This window comes from Dermochelys coriacea, chromosome 11 (genome assembly GCF_009764565.3).
Source record: "Dermochelys coriacea isolate rDerCor1 chromosome 11, rDerCor1.pri.v4, whole genome shotgun sequence".
Lineage (NCBI taxonomy): Eukaryota > Metazoa > Chordata > Testudines > Dermochelyidae > Dermochelys > Dermochelys coriacea.
Genome location: NC_050078.2, coordinates 75,749,941 through 75,772,683, shown reverse-complemented (window position 1 = coordinate 75,772,683; position 22,743 = coordinate 75,749,941). Strand labels below are relative to the sequence as shown.

At 38.7% G+C, this 22,743-nt stretch overlaps 1 protein-coding gene across 1 annotated transcript in view; it reads left to right on the top strand.

The window, feature by feature from the left end:
* USP40 (ubiquitin specific peptidase 40) overlaps positions 1-22,743 on the top strand; it is a 64,902-nt gene that overhangs the window by 29,829 nt on the left and 12,330 nt on the right. The window contains 14 exon segments of the mRNA XM_043505765.1: positions 1,597-1,768; positions 2,689-2,773; positions 5,023-5,093; positions 6,426-6,739; positions 9,274-9,400; positions 10,665-10,722; positions 11,498-11,551; positions 12,873-12,961; positions 13,526-13,612; positions 15,113-15,149; positions 18,653-18,717; positions 19,332-19,406; positions 20,238-20,355; positions 22,541-22,635. Coding sequence (XP_043361700.1) covers positions 1,597-1,768; positions 2,689-2,773; positions 5,023-5,093; positions 6,426-6,739; positions 9,274-9,400; positions 10,665-10,722; positions 11,498-11,551; positions 12,873-12,961; positions 13,526-13,612; positions 15,113-15,149; positions 18,653-18,717; positions 19,332-19,406; positions 20,238-20,355; positions 22,541-22,635 — 1,447 coding nt within the window.

Below are 22,743 nucleotides of genomic sequence, written 5' to 3'. Positions count from 1 at the left end.
TGAATCTTGGATTAAGCATGTTTTCAGAGTAGCAGCCGTGTTAGTCTGTATTCGCAAAAAAGAAAAGGAGTACTTGTGGCACCTTAGAGACTAACAAATTTATTTGAGCATAAGCTTTCGTGAGCTATAGCATCCGATGAAGTGAGCTGTAGCTCACGAGAGCTTATGCTCAAATAAATGTTAGTCTCTAAGGTGCCACAAGTACTCCTTTTCTTTTTTGGATTAAGCATGTAATGGCCTTTTAGCACCTCGTTGGCAAGCCAAGGTGCCTTTGTCTTTGAGAAAATGATCTGAGAGTGTTTCCCAGAATTATAGCATATTTCAGTAACAAGCATATAATAAACTCATAATTTAATGTGCAGTGTTACACACGTTTGAACAGGATAATAATATTCAGCAGATTGAGTTTTCAAATGATACCTCACAAGCAGTGTTCTCTCTAATTTTTCCCACCCATGTGCGGAATTAATTTTGTTCTGTGCACGAGTATGGAGGTGAGGTGTGACACATCACCTCAATATTGATGCACATAACAAAATTCATGTGGTGAGGGTGGGGCCGAGGGGTTAGGAGTGTGGGAGGGGAGCTCAGGACTGGGGCAGAGGATTGTGGGCGGAGGGGTGAGGGCTCCTGCTGGGTGTATGGGCTCTGTGGTGGGGCCAGGGATGAGGGGTTTGGGGTGCAGGCTGCCCAGGGGCTATGGCTGGGAGAGAGGACTCCCCCCAGCTCTCTCTCCCCCGGTAGCAGCACCTGGGCTGGGGGGGAAGAGGCGCCTCTCCCCACACCGCGGCAGGTCCGTGCTGGGGAAGGGGTGCCTCTCTCCCGGCTGTAGCAAGTCCAGCACAGGTCTATGCTGGGGCCAGCGGGGAAAGATGCCTCTCCCCGCCGCAGCCCTGAGCCCCTGCGGGGCCGTGCACCTTAGAGGAAACTTGGCTTACAAGGAATACTTTGTACACAGCATACCATAATCATATAATGGGATGAACATGGGGTACAGCGTGTCATATGGGGTATAGAGTGTTACAGGATGTAGTCTCTTTCCCCTTTTGAAATTAAGTGCTCATCTTTCTCCACTTGCTCTTCTGGGGGCTTTGTTTACCTGGCATGTAAATGTGCTTTTCTTTGTTTTTGGGTGATGCCTAGCTTAATTTACATCAGAGACACCTTCAAACAGTCAGAACCTCATTCCTTTCTCTGGAACAGGCATGGCTTAGGTCCTGCTTGCCAAATACTTTTAAAGAACATATTTGCAGCACATATCTTTGAGCTCCTTTGTGGGTTTATTGTACATACATCATGCAAAAATGTTAATGATCAGTGAGTTACTAGTTTTCCAGATATTACATGTCACCTTTTGGGTGTATATCATGACAACAGTGTGCTGTCTGACATTGGGGTGGTCTTAGGGTCACTGGGTCTCTGCGCATTCCCACCTTGGCTCTGGTGCTGATATAAAGCTAATCTGTGAGCTCAACACCATAGTGTGCCAATCCTGTAAGAGTGAATGCAACTCTAGAACAGTCAGCAGTAAATCACCTTTCATTTTAGCCTGTTGGTATTGATATGTATTGATGATGTGTTTTTTTTTAAAAAAAGGATGGACTGTGACTCTGCAGACAGTAATATTGATTTGCACCTCCATTTGGGCTCTCACTATAAACTTTACCATGGGGCCCTACACCCATCACTTTCTCGGAAGGAAAGTGTGCTGGATCTGACTATTGATAAAAGAAAAACCCTAGGAGATCTGCGACAATCGATATTTCAGGTATTTACTTTTTTAAGAGCGTTAATCCAAACATTTTATCTTTACCTGAGTTACAAAGACAACTTTAAAATTGTGGATGCGACTGTGGTCTGTATGCCAAGAAAAAATTTTCTGTAGCATTTGACATTTTGCTGTCTGAAGCCATGGAAATGATGAACCAAGCCCTTTACCATTGTAATTAAAATGAACCTTAAAGTTGACTTACAGACTGGTACACTGTGGATGGGGATTGAAGTCTTGAAAACCCCCTGACTAATTCTTAAAAAGAAAAGGAGTATTTGTGGCACCTTAGAGACTAACAAATTTGAGACTCTGTGTCTGCAATCTGGGTATTGCTGTTTCCAACTACATACTAGGAGGGAGCTTGCTGACCTGGACTGGAAAAATAGTCAAGAAAATTCTCAGCAATTAGAGTTGCCATATGCTGAAAAGAAGTCCTAGAATTTTTTTGAAACTATCAAACTGGAAAATCTAACTTTTTTTCCCCCAGTAAACCAAAGAAACATCACAATTCCCAGAGAGTGGTCAGGTTCAGTTTGACAAATAGCACAGGAGTTAGAAATAGCTTTGTTTTAGAACTCAAGTCACTTTTTATTCTCATTGTAGAGTGCAGACAAAATATTTTCAAACTTTGGCACAAATGCCTGATTTAAACTTTGTTGGCTAGGTAATCATTTATGACAGTTGGCTAAAAATATTTGAGTGCAAGACTAAAAAGTGCTCTAGCATACTGCTTATCTGCTTTGCAGAGAGAATGTAAATATAATGCATGAAACCCTGTCCTCATTGAATTCATTAGTAAAGCTCTGTTCATCTTTATTTTGGGGGCCAGGATTTCACCCTTTACAATCAGTTTGAAACTTTGAGAGGTTAAACTTTTGCTTTTTTTCACAATTGGTTGTTTTGTTTATACCCATTAGCTGTTGGAATTTTGGGAAGGAGACATCATTCTCAGTACTGCAAAGTCTCTACCAGCAGGACTTCACCTTTACCAAACACTTGATGGTAAGACCTGCATAAAACAAGGCTTCATTGTCTATTTACATGCTCTGTACCTTGTTTAGAGCATTTTGAAGATGTTCTATTTATTAATTTATTAGAGAAATATATTACTACATTTTATTAACTTCAGTGTTCAGTTTCACCTATTTGCAAATCCACTGCAGTCTCTTCAGTCTTGATCTTATTTATGGCAAAATATTAACTTAGGTTGTAAGCTGTGTGGGACAGGGGCTGTTTTTCATCTGTGTTTGTTCAGTGCCTACAATGCGGGAGGACCTGGTCCATGACTCAGACTCCTAGGAACTACGATAATACAAATAATAAATAACAGAATATTAAAACATAATAAAGTTTTATGATCCTTACAGTGGCTCTTCTGTAAAACCTTTGGTGGGAAGCAGGATGAAAGTGTAGGTCTCTGTGATTTGCAAACATGTAAGATTTTACTGTGATATCCATTTGAATGTTTATGATGTCTTATTATTAGCATTTGTCTGATAGTTAAAAAGGTACAGGATCTGAGAGGCAGGATAGTAGCTAACAAGTGGACTGGACATTTTAAACTGAATGTCTTCGTGGAAGTGAAAACTTGAAGAGGAAAGTTTTTTTTTTTTTTATATATAAATACCACAATACACAGTTCAGTTAAGATGTAATCAATTTGACTTTCATTAGTCTTGACACTTACAACTTTATATGGCTTTGTCATTCTGGATATTAGGACAGATTTTTTAAAAATCTGACTTGTTGAGTGAAATACAATATCTATTGCTTCAAGTTTTAATTGGATATAAATCCATGGTATGCCCACATCTTAAATACTGCGTGCAGATGTGGTCACTCCATCTCAAAAAAGATATATTGGAATTGGAAAAGGTACAGAGAAGGGCAACAAAAATGATTAGGGATATGGAACAGCTTCCGTATGAGGAGAGATTAATAAGACTGAGACTTTTCAGCTTGGAAAAGAGATGACTAAGGGGGGATATGATAGAGGCTAAAAATTATGACTGGTGTGGAGAAAGTAAATAAGGACGTGTTATTTACTCCTCATAACAGAAGAACTAGAGGTCACCAAATGAAATTAATAGGCAGCAGGTTAGAAACAAACAAAAGGAAGTATTTCTTCACACAATGCACAATCAACCTGTGAAACTCTTTGCCAGAGGATATTGTGAGGGCCAAGACTATAATAGGATTCAAGAAAATGAAAGGTTTCAGAGTAGCAGCCGTGTTAGTCTGTATTCGCAAAAAGAAAAGGAGTACTTGTGGCACCTTAGAGACTAACAAATTTATTAGAGCATAAGCTTTCGTGAGCGCTCACGAAAGCTTATGCTCTAATAAATTTGTTAGTCTCTAAGGTGCCACAAGTACTCCTTTTCTTTTTAAGAAAATGAAATAAATTCTTGGAGCATAGGTCCATCAGTCGCTCTTAGCCAGGATGGGTGGGATGGTGTCTCCAGCCTCTGTTTGCCAGAAACTGGAAATGGGCGACAGGATGGATCACTTGATGATGACCTGTTCTGTTCATTCCCTCTGGGGCACCTGGCATTGGCCACAGTTGGAAGACAGGACACTGGGCTAGACAGACATTTGGTCTGACCCAAATGGTACGGCCATTCTTACGTTCTTATGATAGGCCTTGGTCTGTCTGCCTCAGAAAATTAGGTTTTTGCCAAAAATACTCAAGTAATTTTTATAGCATAAATGTCAGAAAACAGAAGCTAAACAAAAAACTGTTGTAAGTGTTCTTGCAAATTTTAATGTAATCCTTGTAGATTTAAAGTAATTGTCATTTAATCTGTATTATGGTAAGAAAATGAAACTAGTTACATGCAAAAATTAAGCACATCGATGTCAAATATTGGCTGTAAGGATACAGTACATGACTACTTCAGCATTCAGCATTATTACTTAAATTTAAAAATGTACTTTTAAATCTCATGTGGGAAGTTATTGACCATACAGATTGGTCAAATAGAGTTTAATGTCATAGTCCTGCAAAAGGATTTGCCTAGGTGGACCCTTATGTCTACCAGTAGTCCTGTTGACTTAGTGGGACTCCTCAGAGGCATATGGACCTGGATCACTTTACACAACTAGGCCCTGAATTTAGCCTTCTGCATCTGTTCTTCATAGCAACTTCACATCTAGATAGAACATCCAGATATTAATGAAATGTATTCTGTGTCCAGTTTGCCAGCTGACATGGGTTACCTATTGGGAAAATCTTGATGGTTTGATCTTTTCAGGAGATGAGATGACATTGGGTGGCATTGGACTTGCCGATGGAGCAGATGTCTTTGTGTGGAACGGCAAGGAGGTAAGACAACAGGAAAATAAATCATATTCTACAAACCCTGAGAATCTGATTTTTAATCTTCAAAAAGGTTTCTGGTCATTTTAAATCCCTTTTAATACTTTCTTGAGGAGTGCTGGTGATATTTGGCATCAGTGATGCCACTCCAGCCTCCTTCACAGATGGCTCTCTCTATGCTTCTTGTGACTATACCCTTCATGTACCTCAAGGTACATTTATTTTTCTGGTAGGATATGGATGTGTAAACAGACTGCACTACATACAGTGTGTGATAGTCAATCAGATTCCCAGATGATTACTGTATAGATTTTTGGAAGGGAAAAAAAAATTCCATACCAATTAAGCTAAAGCAGATTCTTAATTTGCTGTCTCCTAGGTCAGTTTATGATGCAATAACAAAAGTTTGCTCAGCTGCACGACATCCAGCAGACAGATAAATTTGCATCAGTGGTTGATACCATATATAAAAGAATAATTCATTGAACACAGCACATTCTCCTTGGATCGTTCTCTTCTTTTGAACATAAAGGCCTCTGCTTTGTTTCAGCAACTAAAATGCAACAGTTATGAGTAGGAGGTGGCTTGCCCTCAAAAGTATTAATTTCTGTAATCTCTAAATACTTTATTTTTCTATAATAGAGCAAGATACTAGGGAATCTTTTAAACCTTGTTGCAAAATATGTCTCCGTTTCCAATTAAAATTTCACGTTTTAAAAAAATTGTATCCTAAGGATGTATCCAATAACTAATGAAAACAAATTTAATGTTAACAGTCTCAGCTTTTGTTCATGACTTGCACATTTATTTTTGTTCCCTTGCTAAACTTAAAAATAGCCCAACTTTACTTTAATTTTTTGGGCTGCGTTGGTCTTATTCTTATATATTTTTGTATTGTGTGTAGTTCATAAATATCTTGAAGGGGTAAATCAATGAGGATTGACAATGATTATTCATCTGACTGAAGCTTAGATTCAGTATGTTAGTGTTCAGATCCAGGTAATATAGCTGCAGGTATTCTTTGGATTTCTGTGCTAAAAGATTAAATGGGTCCATTATCCCAATTTTTTTTCCTTTACCACCAGTATTTTCAGGATGGATTCAGAGTTACAGCAATCCCTGGCCTCCCAGCATTATATCCCCTTCTTGACACCTCTGATATTCTTTAGCAAGCTGTTCAGGTGGGATTCAGTCAGGGGAGGTTTAATTCTAATGAGGTGGGGAAAAAAGCACGACTTCCTTGTCCTGAATGACTGAGCAACTAGAACCATCCGTACTTTGTAGCCTCTTGCTATTGTTGATTACCCTTCATCTGCAGATATTGCACGCTTCCTACAGGTTGGTGGTATGGAGGTATTACTAGGTCTTGACCATGAACCCGTGCTCCTAAATGTTCTTCGGTTGGCGGGCTATAATGAAGGAGGAAAAGGTCAGCATTTCATCGAATCCCAGCAAGCCGTTCCATGCAGTGCAGAACTGAGCACCCTTTGGAAAGCCTTACCATCGCCAGGAGGGATCATCTTAATGAACAGTTCGGGATCTGACAAAGAGAATTGGAAAGTCGTTCCTGAGGAGGATATGAAGAAGACAGTCAGAAGTGTTGGCCTGACAGATGGAAGCTCAATATTAGTTTTAGATAGCCATGACCAAAGGTAAATTTCATAATTGTGTTTCTTTCCTGTGAAGGACTTGTTTCAAAGTTAGGAGGCAGTTAACAAAGCAGAATTCCTTTGACTAGAATTACATTGTTCTTGTTGCTATTCTTGTTAGTCATTTTTGCCACCACCGTTAATGCGATGATCTCAGGGTTGTGTAATGGGGTGCTTAGAAGTTGGGGGAATTCCAAAAAGTTATGATTGCTACAGCAGCATTAACTTTGCCATGCTGAACATCCTTTGTGCATTTAGGATGTATGAGAAAAACAGAGGTTTACATTTTAACAAGTGAAAGAGCAATAAGAAGCTCTTTATGTATGCAGCCTGGCTGAGTTAATGCTTCTGGAATTTCGTGGATGTTTAAGTACTTAATGCGACATCAGGAATGGGAAATTAATTGACAGTTGACTTCATAGGATATCGTTAAGGGACTTGTATGTGGTGATGGGAGAGGAGAATTGTAACAATTGTCCTGGGCAGCATACAGCTGTGTTGGATTTGCCAGTAGACATTTTCAGTTCTCTGAAACAGCCAAATATGCACTTAAATGGAAGGCTCTGTGCATGAAAATGCAATTAGTTAAGTGCACCCCTCCAGACATATGGAAATTTTCAATTGCAAATGCCCATGATGTAAATTTTGACTTATTGGTTACAGTAACGTTTTTTAAACATTTTAAATATAAAAAGTGAAGCAACAGGTTCTCCATTGGGGACTATATTAATACTTAAATTTCAAGTGGTTTATGGTACTCAGAATGATTAGAATATTTTTACAATGCAGAAAAGTGTATTTCCCCACAAAATACATCACTTAAACCCTGCGGAATTTTGTCAAGCAAACACATTTCACATTTTGGTCAAAGACCAGATGTGCAAAACATCAGCCAAACTAGTGTTGGTTATGGAGATATGAGAACAAGGTTGCAATGGAAACTATAACTATAACTAGAACAGTTATGAGTAGTGACACCTGGTGATTTGCTGTAAAACGCTACTACTTAACTAGCACTTATTAAAGGGCAAAAAGTAAAAGTTCAGTTTTAAGCACAAAATCGTTTTCCTCTTAGGAGGGAAGTGCAATTAATCCTAATGCATGTGTCCAAACTTACATTTGGTGTATACATAGTAATATACCCCTCAGTTTCGAACATTTACTGGGTTAATAATAACTGAATAGTGACTTTGCCCATGGTCATACACGAAGTCTTTGGAGAGACCCAGGAATTGAACCCAGATATCCTGAGTCCTACACCAGTACCTTAAACCACAAGGACAAAAACAATTGGCAAATGGCAAGATCTGTCAGGAGCTGAGTAAATTTACACTAGCAGATTGGCTCATTAATCATCCCTCTTAGATGGAATGCTACTGATATTCCAACACTTGCCATTTTGCTGAGCAAGAAGTTCTGATTGTGGAAAAATTGTATGGTTGCTATCTAGTAAGATCATGTTAGCTTAAGCCCACCAAATTAATTTCCTTTGTGTATAAAAGCAAATAGAAACCTGAGCCTCTGGAGGTCAATGTTGCTCTTTAGTACAGGGGCTATGGGTAAAATTTTCCAGAATGACTGACGTAAGGTATGTCTACACTAGAAACGTTGCTGTTGCAGCTGTGCCGCTGTAGCATAAACTCGTACTACAGCGATGGAAAGTGTTGTTCCTAGCACTGTCTACACTGGAGATTACATTGGCTTACCTACATCTCTCAGGCATGTGAATTTTTCATACCTATAAGTGACATAGCTAGGTTGACCTAACTTTCTAGTGTAGACCAGCCCAGAAACTCCTAAGTCCCATTTTTAAAAATAACTTAAAAATAACATTGGTTTTTAATGAGACTTAGCTCTGGTCTACACTACAGAGTTAGGTTGACGTACGGCAGCTGACATCGACCTAACTCTGTAAACAACTACACTAAAATGTCTCACCTGTCAATGTAACTTGCCCACTACACCAACTTAATAACTCCACCCCCATGAGAGGTGTAGAATCAATGTTGATTTAGTTAGGTTGACGCAGTGTCAGTGTAGACACTGTGTTGCTTTACATCGACTCTTGCTGCCTTTCAGAAGCCATCCCACAGTGCCCCACAATGACACACTCCTTGTGTCAGCAGGGCACATCCTCACCAGGAGCGGTGCAAGCAAAAGTGATTTAATTACTGCGGTGGCTGTATGTCACTGTAACTTAGGTCACATAATTTTGTAGTGTAGACATACTCTTAGACTCCCTACTGCCTACATCCCTTTTGAAAATTGAAATTAGGCTCCTTAAGTTCCTAAGGCATTTTTGAAAAATTTACCGTATAACTATTTGTTTGTCCAATACCTACCACAGAAGGATACTGACAGGGGCCTTTGGGTGTCACCATGTTATAAGCACTAGTAATAAGACCTAGTTTATATATAAACAATAAGACATTGTGGCATTTAGCAGTCTTCCTCAGTATAAGTAATGTACATTTTCCTTGTATTCTTTGCTTACATATAGTACATAAATCTGCGCTCTAAATATATCTTGTTTGCAGCTTGGTGAACATGGCAAGTGGCAATCTGACTGCTTTTACACATGATATCAGCTGGCTACAAGTTAAAAATTTCTGCCGGTTGGAAGCTGAAGAGAAGCAAGTTAAAATTACTGCAACTGTTGAAACAGTGAGTAAAGGAGTTACAACTGTTCAGGGATATAACAGAATACTTCCCTTACTCTGCACAGCTTCTTCAGTTCAGTTGGGCTAATCACAGAGGGTAAAATCCTGGACCTATTGAAATCAGTGGCAAAATTCCCATTGACTTCAGTGAGACCAGGATTTCATCTTGGGAATTTTCAGTTAAGTACACTGACTTATGTTGGGAAAACAGCATGGGTGGCAAGCTTGGCATTGTTGCCCACAAGAGCTGGAATAACATTGTGTAATTGAGACAGGCACATGCATGTCTGCTTTGAAGAAACTTTTTAAATTTCTTTAGGTTGTGATGCATTATGTAGACTAAACTTCAGTGAGGTAGACTGTAGTAAATGCCCACAACAGCTTTTCTAGGGGCCATCGTGAGAACAATGTGTTGCATGAGACGGTGCGGAGAGCAAAACTTTAAATATCTCTTTATGAAGCAAATAGTTCTCCTTGTTACAAGGGTACAAGGGGAAAATGGTGGACCGTGTGTTTTAGCACGATCTTAACAGTGAAGAACAGAAGGAATTTGTGCATTTCATCTAAAGCTATTTTAATTATTCAACTTAGATTTTGGTTTCTGTGTAATTCCTCTCTTTTTTAACATATTCACGTCTGCATCCTTTATTGCTTCTTTTATGAGTATTTTACATGATAATTACTTTCTGTACACAATCTCAGACTCCCCTATCTTCTGAATCTTATTCCCGTCTTCTCAAACCATTTTGTCTGATTTCATCACCCACATTATTTATACACCTGAGTTGTCGTCTTAATCTCCTACTACATTAAATACAACTTCACTTTCCTAAACTTGTTATAAGATATAAATCCTCTGAGACGTCTCTTGCTCTTTCTCCCGTTATTGTTGAATGTTATAGAAAGAATATTAAACATTATGTGCAGCATAGTGCATCAGTTTCTAGTTCTTTGTTTGGTGCATTTTCTTTTGCACTGTAGTCTGATGATATTATATTTGCTTTTTGGGGGGAAGGGAGAGGAGGAAGGGCTGGGGCTGATGATTTTAAAAATCCCAAAATGTGACTATGTAAATTGGTAATATATTAAGGAGATATTTTCTCAGATTTGCAAAAAGCTACAGCAAAATGAAAGAGAAATTAATGCACTTTAAATGAAGAGTAATAGTTTTTCTTAGTGCTTGAATTCCATATATATATATACACAACTTGCATTCTGTTTTTTGCATAGTCTATTATATTACATAGTCACTAATAATTCTCTCTTAGGTGATGTCAGATATCAAAATTAAAGCAATACAGGAGCTGCAATTAGGGGAGGATCTAGGTAAATAACTGTTCAATAATTATTTTGTTGGTAATATGGTTATTTCAGTTTGCTGGATGGCTTTTATAGTTTACAAAAGGGAGATTACTTGAGATATGGGAGTTAGTCTTTAGTATTAAGACTTTTTAATAATTTTTCTCTGCTGCAGGATGTAAAGGATTTGAGACTCCTTTAGTTGTGAATAAAATGACATATCTTCCTGGCTAAAAATACTACAATGTACCAAACTGACTGCTGTTGAAACATACATATGCTAGGATATACATACTTATTTATATCCACCCACTACTTTTCCGAGAAGCCATTTTTTGCAGGCAGGTCCAAGAACTTTGTCATCTTGTTTAAAAAAACAAAACAAACACATCACAAATGAAAGCAATTCTGAGACTGGTAAATTGCCTTCCTATAAGACTTATACTTTCTATCCCTCCCTATAAGATTTATTTCAAGGCATTTTTAAAAATGTGTATCCAAAGTTGGAAACTTTGGCCAATCACAATAGTCAAGCCATTATTGCTAAGGTAGCTGACTTTATAAAGGGAAAGTAATGTCCAGCCAGGAGGCAAGGCTAGTATTGTTTTCTTGACCTCTGGGAAGTGCTACCAAGTTGTGGTGTTAGTGCTGCACCTTAAGGACAAAAATATTTCTACTATGAGATGCCTCTACTTAGCTAAACCTGTCTTTTAATTTTCAGTCCTCCGTCACTCCAAACAACTGAGCCAAATTCAGTTTGATTTTAATCTATTTAGTCCATCTTCTTTTTCCTCCATTGTAGTGAATGATAGCTGTCTCAGACCTATTAACAGAAATGGGAAGCTTCTCTCTCCAGGTAAGCATCTCTAGTAATCTTTCAAATAAAATTAAGGAGAAGATGCATAGCTGCTATATTTCTCATTTAATAGAACATACAAATATAGCTGGGTGAATAATAGATTCACTGTCATTCATAGTGGAAGTTCATAGTCATTCATAATTATAATGAATAGTCATTTGGCCAAGGAGAAAGCAAGAGTTGTTCTGTAGCATGGTGGCTAGGCCGCTCTCTTGAGATATTGGAGACCCAAGTTCTTCTCTGACTATTGATACAAAGTGGAGCAGCTTGAGAGAAGAGATGGACAGAGACCCAATCCAGAATACCCTATCAGCCAATGACTAGGACATGCACCTGCAGTATGGGACACCAATGTTCAAATCACTTCTCCGTGTCAGGAGGCGAAGGAATTGGACCCTTGTCACTGGACTAAACGTTAAAAGGAGGGCTGTGGGGTTGCCACTGCTGCTGCTTCAGGCTGCTTTGTGACTCCAGCCCAAACTCAAAATGTTTTGGTAATGTTGAAATGACACTGTTTGGTTCTTATATTACTGAAATATTTTAGTTTTTCAGGAATGTCGAATCTATTCATGAATTCTTATTGTGTTTGCCAAATATTTTCAGGTTGACCAAATAAACTATTCATTGTAACAATTTCACCCAGCTCCTGTATACAAGTCTAATATCACATTAAAGTGATGAGTCAGCATTTCATGGTGTTCCCATACTTAATTAAAACAGGAGCCTCTTTCCAATAGTAATATTTGTCTGTTAGCATTTCAGCTATCAGACAAATAAACCATTTAATTGTCTTTTTTTATTGCTTGTATCTAAATTCACTAATATTAAATACTGTACTACCAATCATGTATTAATTAGGAACTGGATGCTGGATCACTGCAGAAATGCACAAAAGGTGAACAGCTACCCAATACAATATACTGTATGTAGATTAAAATAACTATTAGTATTCAGTAAGTAAGCCATGTAAATAAATTTATAAAGAAAATAGAGTAATTTGAATCTTGCTAAAAATATGAGTCCATAGCGCCTTTCATTTTTAAGGCTGCTTGCTATCTGTTTCAGGAAGAGTAGAGTCCCTCTTTGTGGATTTACAACATATATTCCTATAAACATTACAAACTAAATGTTAATATTGTTAAATAATTAAAGTTGATACACAATAGGAGGATTTTAGAATGGATTGGATAACTAAGCATGAATAAATATATTGACAGTTAAGTGTTTGCATCATCACTTTCATGACCACATTGGCAACACTAGTATTTTTTGGAAACAAACTTTTATTGTGTTTTCCATATTTTTCTCCTCTCTAAAGTGCCTGAGGATTATACTGTCAAAGAAGCAGAACTAAAGATGGGAAGTCTGTTGGGACTGTGTCATGGAAAAGCTCCAGCTTCCACTCAGGTAAAAGAGTAGGGATACACAGAAATGGCGCAAAAGAGCTTTGATTATGTTTACATTTTCCAATATTCATCATTTGTATTTTCTCATCATAACACTTTGTAGAGTTAATGGCAGTATAGGAGAAATGCTCATTCCTTTTACGAAATATGCTAATTGGCTTACTCACTTTAGAGACTTAGGGGTAGTAGAAACATTGTCATTTACTCGGCTCAGCACCTTCCCTGCCTTATTTCATTTTTAACTAGAAGATATACCTGGACTGCCTATTGTATGTTTTGCCACAAGAGGATTTCAGTGCTGTTTGTTTTGTTACAGAGACAAACCTGCTGTAATTAACCAACAGGCACATGCAGTGAATACAAAGAAAACTTAACCCTGTTTACATTCTTAACTATATCTTCTGAGAATTTAGATAAGTAATTATGATAGACTCCCCCATATTTGTAAGTAGTCTGTCTTAGCCTTATTCTGGAATTAAAAATCATGTAAATCTATTATATGTATATATAAAATCATGCTGCATGATCTCTGAGTTTTTAACTTGACATGCTATCCTTTTCTTAGCTCTTCTTGTATTTTGTTGTTGGGAGTGATCTGCAGGAAGGCCCAGAGATGGAGATAATAGTGGAAGAGACTGCTTCTGTGAAAAAGGTAAGTATAGGAGTTTTACAGATATCTTTCATTTTGCATGGATACTTTAGCACTCCAATGCCAGCTCCTCTGCACCTGGATACTCCTTGCTTGCTACTGTGTATTGCTTCAAAATAGCATCCATGTTACAGCAGGTGCCCCAGGGGAAATCGATTTATTGGGGAAAATTTCAAAAGTATGAAAGGGGAGAGAAATGTCTTGAGTTCCTTAAAGATGGTGGGAAGAGGATACTGCCCATGGACTGATCAGAATCCAGCTGGCTTAGACATGGTCATGTGATCATCTTTACAAGTAGTGTCACTTTATTAGTCATGCGGGACCATGTAATACTATGACAGGGTTGATCACGATTAAGTGGAGTGTAAGCAGCTGGGTCTGCAATTTTACTGTAGAATTAGTCTTTTTAAAAACTGAACAGAGGTCTGTGAGCAGAGCCTATTGTGGAAGAGGAAGAAGGTAGCTTTTGGTAGTGGCTGACTCTTTTTGCTAGAGTTGGCTTCAAAGCAGCACCTTGCTCCAAACTAGGAAGTGGATACGGGTCTTGATATCAAACAGTGCTTTAAAATATGTTTTAAATTGTTGTGGTTATGAAGCTCTGTTTAATATCTTTAACTTGTGTTTTGGAGTCATCGTGTCTTTAAAACATGTACATGCTGGTCCTCTGGACTTTTAAAGCAAAGTGTTGGTGCTGAACATAAGGACACACATAATGTGGGTTCAAAATCTTTTGGAAGACATTTTAAAATATTCTGCCTGCCCTCATAAGAGGTGCCCTGTTGTTGCCACAACAGTTCTCATTGCGACTAGCATAAACTCTTAGTATCTACAACGCACATAGTTAGACTAAAAGTAATCAGAGGGAGTTGGGCTTTTTAAGATTCTGGCTTTATTTTAAAAAAGAAAAGGAGTACCCGTGGCACCTTAGAGACTAACAAATTTATTAGAGCATAAGCTTTCGTGAGCTACAGCTCACTTCATCGGATGCATTTGGCCAGAGGGTGAGCTGTAGCTCACAAAAGCTTATGCTCTAATAAATTTGTTAGTCTCTAAGGTGCCACAAGTACTCCTTTTCTTTTTGCGAATACAGACTAACACGGCTGCTACTCTGAAACCTGGCTTTATTTTAGTAAAGGAAACCTGTGGGAGGAAGTTGTCGTGTCAAACTCCTACACAACAAAAGTTGTCTCATAGAAGTGATAAATTGATAGCACAAGTCTATTTTCTGACAGGCTGTGAAAGCTGCTTCTTATAGAATATTAACATTTTGTATGTATACATTTATACATGAAAACAATTTTATATTCTAAGGGCTCAGATATGGCTTTCTGACAAGCATCAAATAAGGGTTTGAGTGCAGTTGTTCTATCCATTAAGATAGCAGCAGATCAGGAACCAGACTGTGACTTGGTCACATGTTGGAAAATCTAGTTTTGTAAATGAAATTATTTTTCAATTTATGTACTGGAGGTAAATATCACCATCATTTTTCTTTTCTTTCAGTGTCTAAACTTAATGCTGGAGAAATCTGGGTTACCAGGTTAGTTGTACCAGGTAGTTTGTCTAATATGTTCAGTGTTTTCCAGATTCCTTTTGCACACCCTACAAGCTTAAAAAGTAATTGTTTAAATTAAGCTCATTTGCATCATTGTGAGATGCAATGAAAGAGAGAGAGGATTTATAGAGGCTGGAGAAAACGAATGAAGGTCTGGAAATAAAGTTCATGCCAGTCTAAATTAGGCAAAAACTCGCCCTTGACTTCAATGATCACAATAAATAAAAAGAGATCTTTAAATCACTTTGCCAAAGCAAAGCTGTAAAAGTGAAATTAATGGTAAAATCGCATCTGTGAGCATGTGCTTTGGACCATTCCATTATTAAAGGTGCTAAATGAAAAGAGCATGCAGAAGCTATTTAGTGATTGACTGTCTATATTGGTGGTTTTGTCAGCACAGCATTTTTCATTGCTGCTGGTTGAAAAAAGGAGAGAAAAAGGAGCGTACTGAAATTAATATGTATTAAATGCAACATTCTATGTTAGTGTAAAGTGAAGGTTGAAAATTTAAACAAAAGTCAGATAATAAGAAAGTTCATGTTCAAAAAACATTTTCATCTACATTCATTTACTTGTATTAGAATACACATTAAGCAGCCAAACTAAAACTTCTCTGTGTGTGTGTACGCACCACCCAGTAGGTAAATTCATGTTTGAAAAAGGTTAGCCTCATTAATTTCTGTAAGTATAGATTTCCCTGCCATGAAAGCAATGGTACTGTGTTCTTAAGTGTTCTTATTTTATATCACCAACCCTGAAAAGCTGAATTAGGCTTTAATTTGAACTTCATGTATAGGTGCTCTCTTTCTAATAAAATGTGTGTTTCAAATCACTTGGATTCTTTTTTTCCTCACTTAAAAAGACTGTTGGACATGCTTTTTTCTTTTTACTTTATTAAAATAATTCTATTTGGATTTAGGGGTTTTAGTTAGAAAGGTCAAATTTTAGACCTTAAAATGCATACATATATAAATATTTTTATAATACTTTCCTCAGAGGAAAAATTCAAGAACAAACATAACTGCTCTTCCGTAATGCTTTGTATTCACTCTGCTCTTTCTATGACAGTAATTAACGTATTGTAATCCCAGAACTAGTGCAAATCAGCCCTGAATTTTTTGAGGTAGTAAAAATACCCTTTTCTTACAGCAACAGTTGTGTTCTTTTTTAAGAGGCCATCATCAACTTTAATTGTACATCTGTTTGAAAATATACCTACAAGTAACGCTTAACATTTTTGTAACTGAAAACTAATTTTTATCAATTTTTTAAATTTTGTTTTCTTTGTATTTGACAGCTTTTTTTTTTAAGCGGACAATTCATTTCTCTTCTATATCTTACTCAGAGAATCCTAGAATATCAGGGTTGGGAGGGACCTCAGGAGGTCGTCTAGTCCAACCCCCTGCTCAAAGCAGGACCAATACCCAACAAAATCATGCCAGCCAGGGCTTTGTCAAGCCTGACCTTAAAAACCTCTAAGGAAGGAGATTCCACCACCTCTCTAGGTAACGCATTCCAGTGCTTCACCACCCTCCCAGTGAAAAAGTTTTTCCTAATATCCAATTTAAACCTCCCCCACTGCAACTTGAGACCATTACTCCTTGTTCTGTCATATGCTACCACTGAGAACAGTCTAGATCCATCCTCTTTGGAACCCCCTTTCAGGTAGTTGAAAACAGCTATCAAATCACCCCTCATTCTTCTCTTCTGCAGACAAAATAATCCCAGTTCCCTCAGCCGCTTCTCATAAGTCATGTGCCCCAGCCCCCTAATCATTTTTGTTGCCCTCCACTGGACTCTTTCCAATTTTTCCACATCCTTCTTGTAGTGTGGGGCCCAAAACTGGACACAGTACTCCAGATGAGGCCTCACCAATGCTGAATAGAGGGGAATGATCACGTCCCTCCATCTACTGGCAGTGCGACTACTTATACACCCAAAATGCCATTAGCCTTCTTGGCAACAAGGGCACACTGTCAGCTCGTATCCAGCTTCTTGTCCACTGTAACCCCTAGTTCCTTTTCTGCAGAACTGCTGCCTAGCCACTCCGTCCCTAGTCAGTAGCAGTGCATGGGATTCTTCCATCCTATGTGCAGGACTCTGCACTTGTCCTTGTTGAACCTCATCAGATTTCTTTTGGCCCAATCTCCAATTTATCTAAATCTCTCTGTACCTTATCGCTACCCTCCAGCATATTTACCACTCCTCCCAGTTTAGTGTCATCTGCAAACTTGCTGAGGGTGCAGTCCATGCCATCCTCCAGATCATTAATGAAGATATTGAACAAAACTGGCCCCAGGAACGATCCTTGGGGCACTCTGCTTGATACCGGCTGCCAACTAGACATGGAGCCATTGATTGCTACCTGTTGAGCGCGACGATCTAGCCAGCTTTCAATCCACCTTATAATCCATTCATCCAGCCCATACTTTAACTTGCTGGCAAGAATACTGTGGGAGACCGTATCAAAAGCTTTGCTAAAGTCAAGGAATAACACGTCCACTGTTTTCCCCTCATCCACAGAGCCAGTTATCTCATCATAGAAGGCAATTAAATTAGTTAGGCTTGCCCTTGGTGAATCCATGCTGACTGTTCCTGATCACTTTCCTTTCGTCTAAGTGCTTCAGAATTGATTCCTTGAGGACCTGCTCCATGATTTTTCCAGGGACTGAGGTGAGGCTGACTGGCCTGCTGTTCCCCAGATCCTCCTCCTTCCCTTTTTTAAAGATGGGCACTTCATTAGCCTTTTTCCAGTCAACTGGGACTTCCCCCGATTGCCATGAGTTTGCAGAACCATTGGCCATTATCTTTGAAATCACATCCACCAAGTCCTTTAGCACCCCCGGATGGACTTGTGCTCGTCCAGTTTTTCTAAATAGTCTTTAACCTGCTCTTTCACCACTGAGGGCTGCTCACCTCCTCCCCATGCTGTGCTGCCCAGTGCAGTAGTCTGGGAGCTGACCTTGTTCGTGAAGACAGAAGCAAAAAAAGCATTGAGTACATTAGCTTTTTGCACATCCTCTATCACTAAGTTGCCTCCGCCATTCAGTAAGGGGCCCACACTTTCCTTGACCTTCTTCTCATTCTAACATACCTGAAGAAACCCTTCTTGTTACTCTTAACATCGCTTGCTAGCTGCAACTCAAAGTGTGATTTGGCCTTCCTGATTTCACTCCTGCATGCCTGAGCAATAATTTTATACTCCTTCCTGGTCATTATTATTAGTTTCCTCTGGTTGGTTAGGGAAAGAGAGAGAAAAATTTATAAAATGGGAAAATGTGGTTGCAAAACACAAAATTGTTTTAGGGAGTTGAGCATGTGTGGTATCTATAACTAGTTTTAATTTAAATTTGGCACCCATTTAATCTCTAACATTTTGTCAAAGTTGAGAAAAGTATGAATTACTTACCCTTGGGAAGAGTGTGTTTACATATTCTTTTGTAATAGTGATATTTTGCTGCATGTTTTCAGTGTTCTGCTTTTTGCAGGTGACAACTGGCATTTGAGAAGAATTGATTGGTGCTATGAAGCTGGAGAGGCATTAAGTGAGGAAGTAAGAGAACCCTTTGTTTTACATAAAAAAACAAATATGATAAGGGCTCCTAGTTCTGTGGTATATTGGAGATCACATCCTATTTTATGTTGGTGATTAGGCAAGAGTGGGAATGTGTACACACACACAGAATATGTAACACACAAAGTATTTGCCTTGTAGTGATCTGCTGTGGCTATTGTTAAAGATTTTCCATACAATTGTTTCTTGAAGCCTAGGATTTGGTGTGTTAGAAGCTTTGAGATCTACTGATAACCGCTAGGTATTATTATGTATTGATAACTTAGGGAGCTTCAGAGGAAATGATAACCAGAGAGCAATAGGACACCTGTTATACTTGCAATACAGACCCATATAAAGGGATGACTTGTACATTGGTGTGGATATTTGGTAAGGTGGTGGCACAACATGGTACTCCAAATTCCTGCTCCGTCCAGTGCATCTGAATAGTTGTTGAGTCTCCATCAAGTAATCAGCAGCCAGATGAAGTTTAAAATGCTCTTGTATGAAAAACAAGCCCCTGTGGCTTTAAGGCCTGCACAGCAAGCACGCTTTTTTACAAGTGAAAAAACTCATTTACTTAACAAAATACAGTATGCTTTCTGCTCCCTCAGGATGCCAGACTGAAGGAGCTTAATGTCTGCAGTGGAGATACTTTGGTCATAACTGAAGGGAAACTGCCACCCAAGGTAAAATTTTCACTTTGTGTCATGCTACAGTTTGGCAGATCCTAAGCCATTTAGAACTGTATAAATCAAAAACAAAGCCTGAAACTCCACTCGGTAACCAACAGGCAGCCAGTCCAGATCTCTGCACAGTAAAGCACACATGATGAGAGACACTACTTAGGTCACCACATTTTGTATCAGGTTGTTCACAAATGGTTTTAAAATGTGTGGAGCACATTGCAGTAGGCTTGAAGTGAAGTGACAAAGAAGTGTGTGATGATAGGTCTGCCTCAGAAAGATATGGTTGCAACCTCCTGGTCAGATGTGGACAGAGAGCATCATCGTGGTCATTTCCACTTCTGATTAACTAAGGGCAGTTAGGAATCTAACCAGAGCCCCGTAATGTGAAGCAATGTCATCAAAGATGGACAAACATCCCTGTCAGAGGGGCAGATGTAATCTTTGTCGTACAGCCCGATGCTTTTCCCCAAACTAGCAATGTCACTCAGGTCTAACGTTAATTAAGCCTCAGTCAGCTAGTTCTTACCATGTCTCAGTCTCTACAAGACTCTGAGTAAGGGGTTCATTGCACTTATTGGAGACAAAACTGGGTGACATCATTATGCCGTAACCAGTTTTGTCACTAACGCTTTCCCTGGGCCCTATACAGGTAGAACAAGCTAGAATCCGAGGCCCGTGCAGGAATCCTTTACACAAAACAAGATTAGAAAAACAATGAAAATGGAAAATTAACATTGCAGATTAATACTCTTCTTCTCTGTTGATGCAAAAATCAAACTTTACTCACTTTCTGTACTATTACAAGTAAGTTGTTTTTCATTCACTGTACAGGGATTCTTGAAAGTGCCTATCTGGTGGTACAAGCATTTGATGCACTTCAGACACCAGGAGAGCATGCAGGATCAAGTGAACTGCATGATGGGAGCATTGCAAGTATCTCCAGCAGGAGGTGAGTTGTAGGTGTTCAGAAATAAAGGTTTCCAAGAACTTCTTGAGTAGAGAAAGTTGCCTTTTGCAAAACCAAATGGCCATCCCATATTTACCAAGTAGGCAGCAATATTTGTAGAATATCTTCTTGAAGGGCCTGATGTTTTATGGGTTATAACAGTCTTCTTCTGATCGTTGTAGTAGGAAGAGAGCCTAAGACATAAGCCCTTGTATTAGAGGCTTGGTATTAGGTAGGACCTGCTCACAGAATCTGGCAAGAACAGGGCTAGTAATGCAAAAATACACAATCCTAAGAGGTGCTAAGCACAAAGTACTTACGCAAACACATCCCGATATCAAGTTGTACCAGAACATTCCAATATTAAGGGTGGTACATAAACATTTCCCAAGAATAACAGGAACACACTGACCCCTCCTAAAAGATAGTATGTAATAAAAATGTTTTAATTGAACCAACGTGTACAAGGTGATGGGTAATAACTAGCCACCTCGGGGCAGTAACTAACTATGTCAGAGCCAGTACTAACTTGTTTGTATTAGGGTATAAAAATGTATTTCAGAGGGAGTCTCTTTGTCCAGCTGAGGGGGGAATGGAAAGTCCTGCCATTTACTGAGTTGCTTCCATTGTCATGGGCATACATGTCTTAGTATTCTCATAGAGTCTGCCAGGTGCTATTACCGCACTTTGTTGACAATAAATCTAGCAGGGCGCCTTAGTACCTTAACGGACCTTGTGGTTATTGGGCAGTTCGCTCTGGTTCTGCTGTGCTGGCTGTTTGTGCAGAACTGGGGTAGCATACAAAAAACGCACACACATACAGCCGAACATCTAACCACAATCCTTAGGCTGTGTACGCTGCCCCACAGTTTGGATTATGGGGGTGTGAATATTAGTGTGCAGCAACATACAGCTCTGTAACTCCTCCCATGTGAAAGCTACATTACATTAACTTAGTGCTATTTGAAGAGGATTACATTAATGCAAACTAGGAACCTTCTAGTTTGCACCCACAGCACTTCAGTGCTGGTTGCTGTTCACACCCCTGTAATCTGAACTGTGGAGTACTGTAGATGAGCCCAAAGTATTCCTGACATATGTAACTTTTCATAAGCTGCAAAATGATGGGTGAGTAAATAATGCATAGTTACTAAGGGTGATGCATACATTGCTTTCTTCTAGAAATGTGTGCTCTTTTAAAATAGATAAAATCAAACAATACCAGTTAAGGTAGGAAGATTAAATGAAGTGGGGAAGGAATAAAATAAGGTGGAGAAATAATGCAAACTGGAAAAAAACAAAGCTACTTTCCACCTCCTGCTGCTGCCAAACGAAGAAAAAACCCTCCTCTTCAGTACAGAGTTCTGTTGCATTACAGAAGAACTCTGCATTCTCTGTCTTTTCTTGTTACTCTCCTCCCTGCTTCCAAATTAGCATAACTGGTCACTAAATAACTGGTCAGCTTTCATTGGGGCTTCCTTGTCAAATTCCTGGTACCGGTGTTGTTGAACACCACTTTAACATCTATTGGCAGAGGGGAAAATCATGTTATTTTACACTCTGCCTTGGTTTCTGATCTACTTAGTAAGCACATACTTTCTTTCTAATTAAGAAGTTATAAGGAGGCAAATCTTACACACCACTCATTTTGAGGTAATTGGTTCAATGTTGCCTTTGAGGTTTTAAGAATTTCTTCATTTGTGGTTGACGGTAATCAGTCATAAGCTGAAATTTGCAGTATTAAGACAGGCTGAATTCTTTTCAATTTTGCATCCTACTAAAGGTATTAGAGGTTTTATGAAATTATATAATAATGTTAGAGAGAGGATGGTTAATTAAACAAATGAAAGTGAAATCTCACATTTATTGAACTCTGAATTGACCGTTCATTAACTTATGATTTTTGTGCCTTGCATAATGACAGGTTTCAGAGAAGCAGCCATGTTAGTCTGTATTCTCAAAAAGAAAAGGAGTACTTGTGGCACCTTAGAGACTAACAAATTTATTAGAGCATAAGCTTTCGTGAGCTACAGCTCACGAAAGCTTATGCTCTAATAAATTTGTTAGTCTCTAAGGTGCCACAAGTACTCCTTTTCTTGTTATGATTTTTAGCAAGGTATTGTATAGAACAATACATGTGGTTGTATAATGTCAGTTTTTTTGACTGTATCTACTGATCTCTTTAAAGATTCCCCAACATATGTCCAGTCAGACATCGGTCTTTGTTATGCAGGCAATGTGGAAATCTCTGGAGAAGCTTTTCTGGAGGATCTGAAAATTCAGGTTAGATGTTATCCTTTGTATATCACCATGCTACTGTGATTCTGTGAGTGAGTTATATTAATATATATTTTTTATTTCCTTTTCCCCCCCATCTCCAGTATGTTCTGA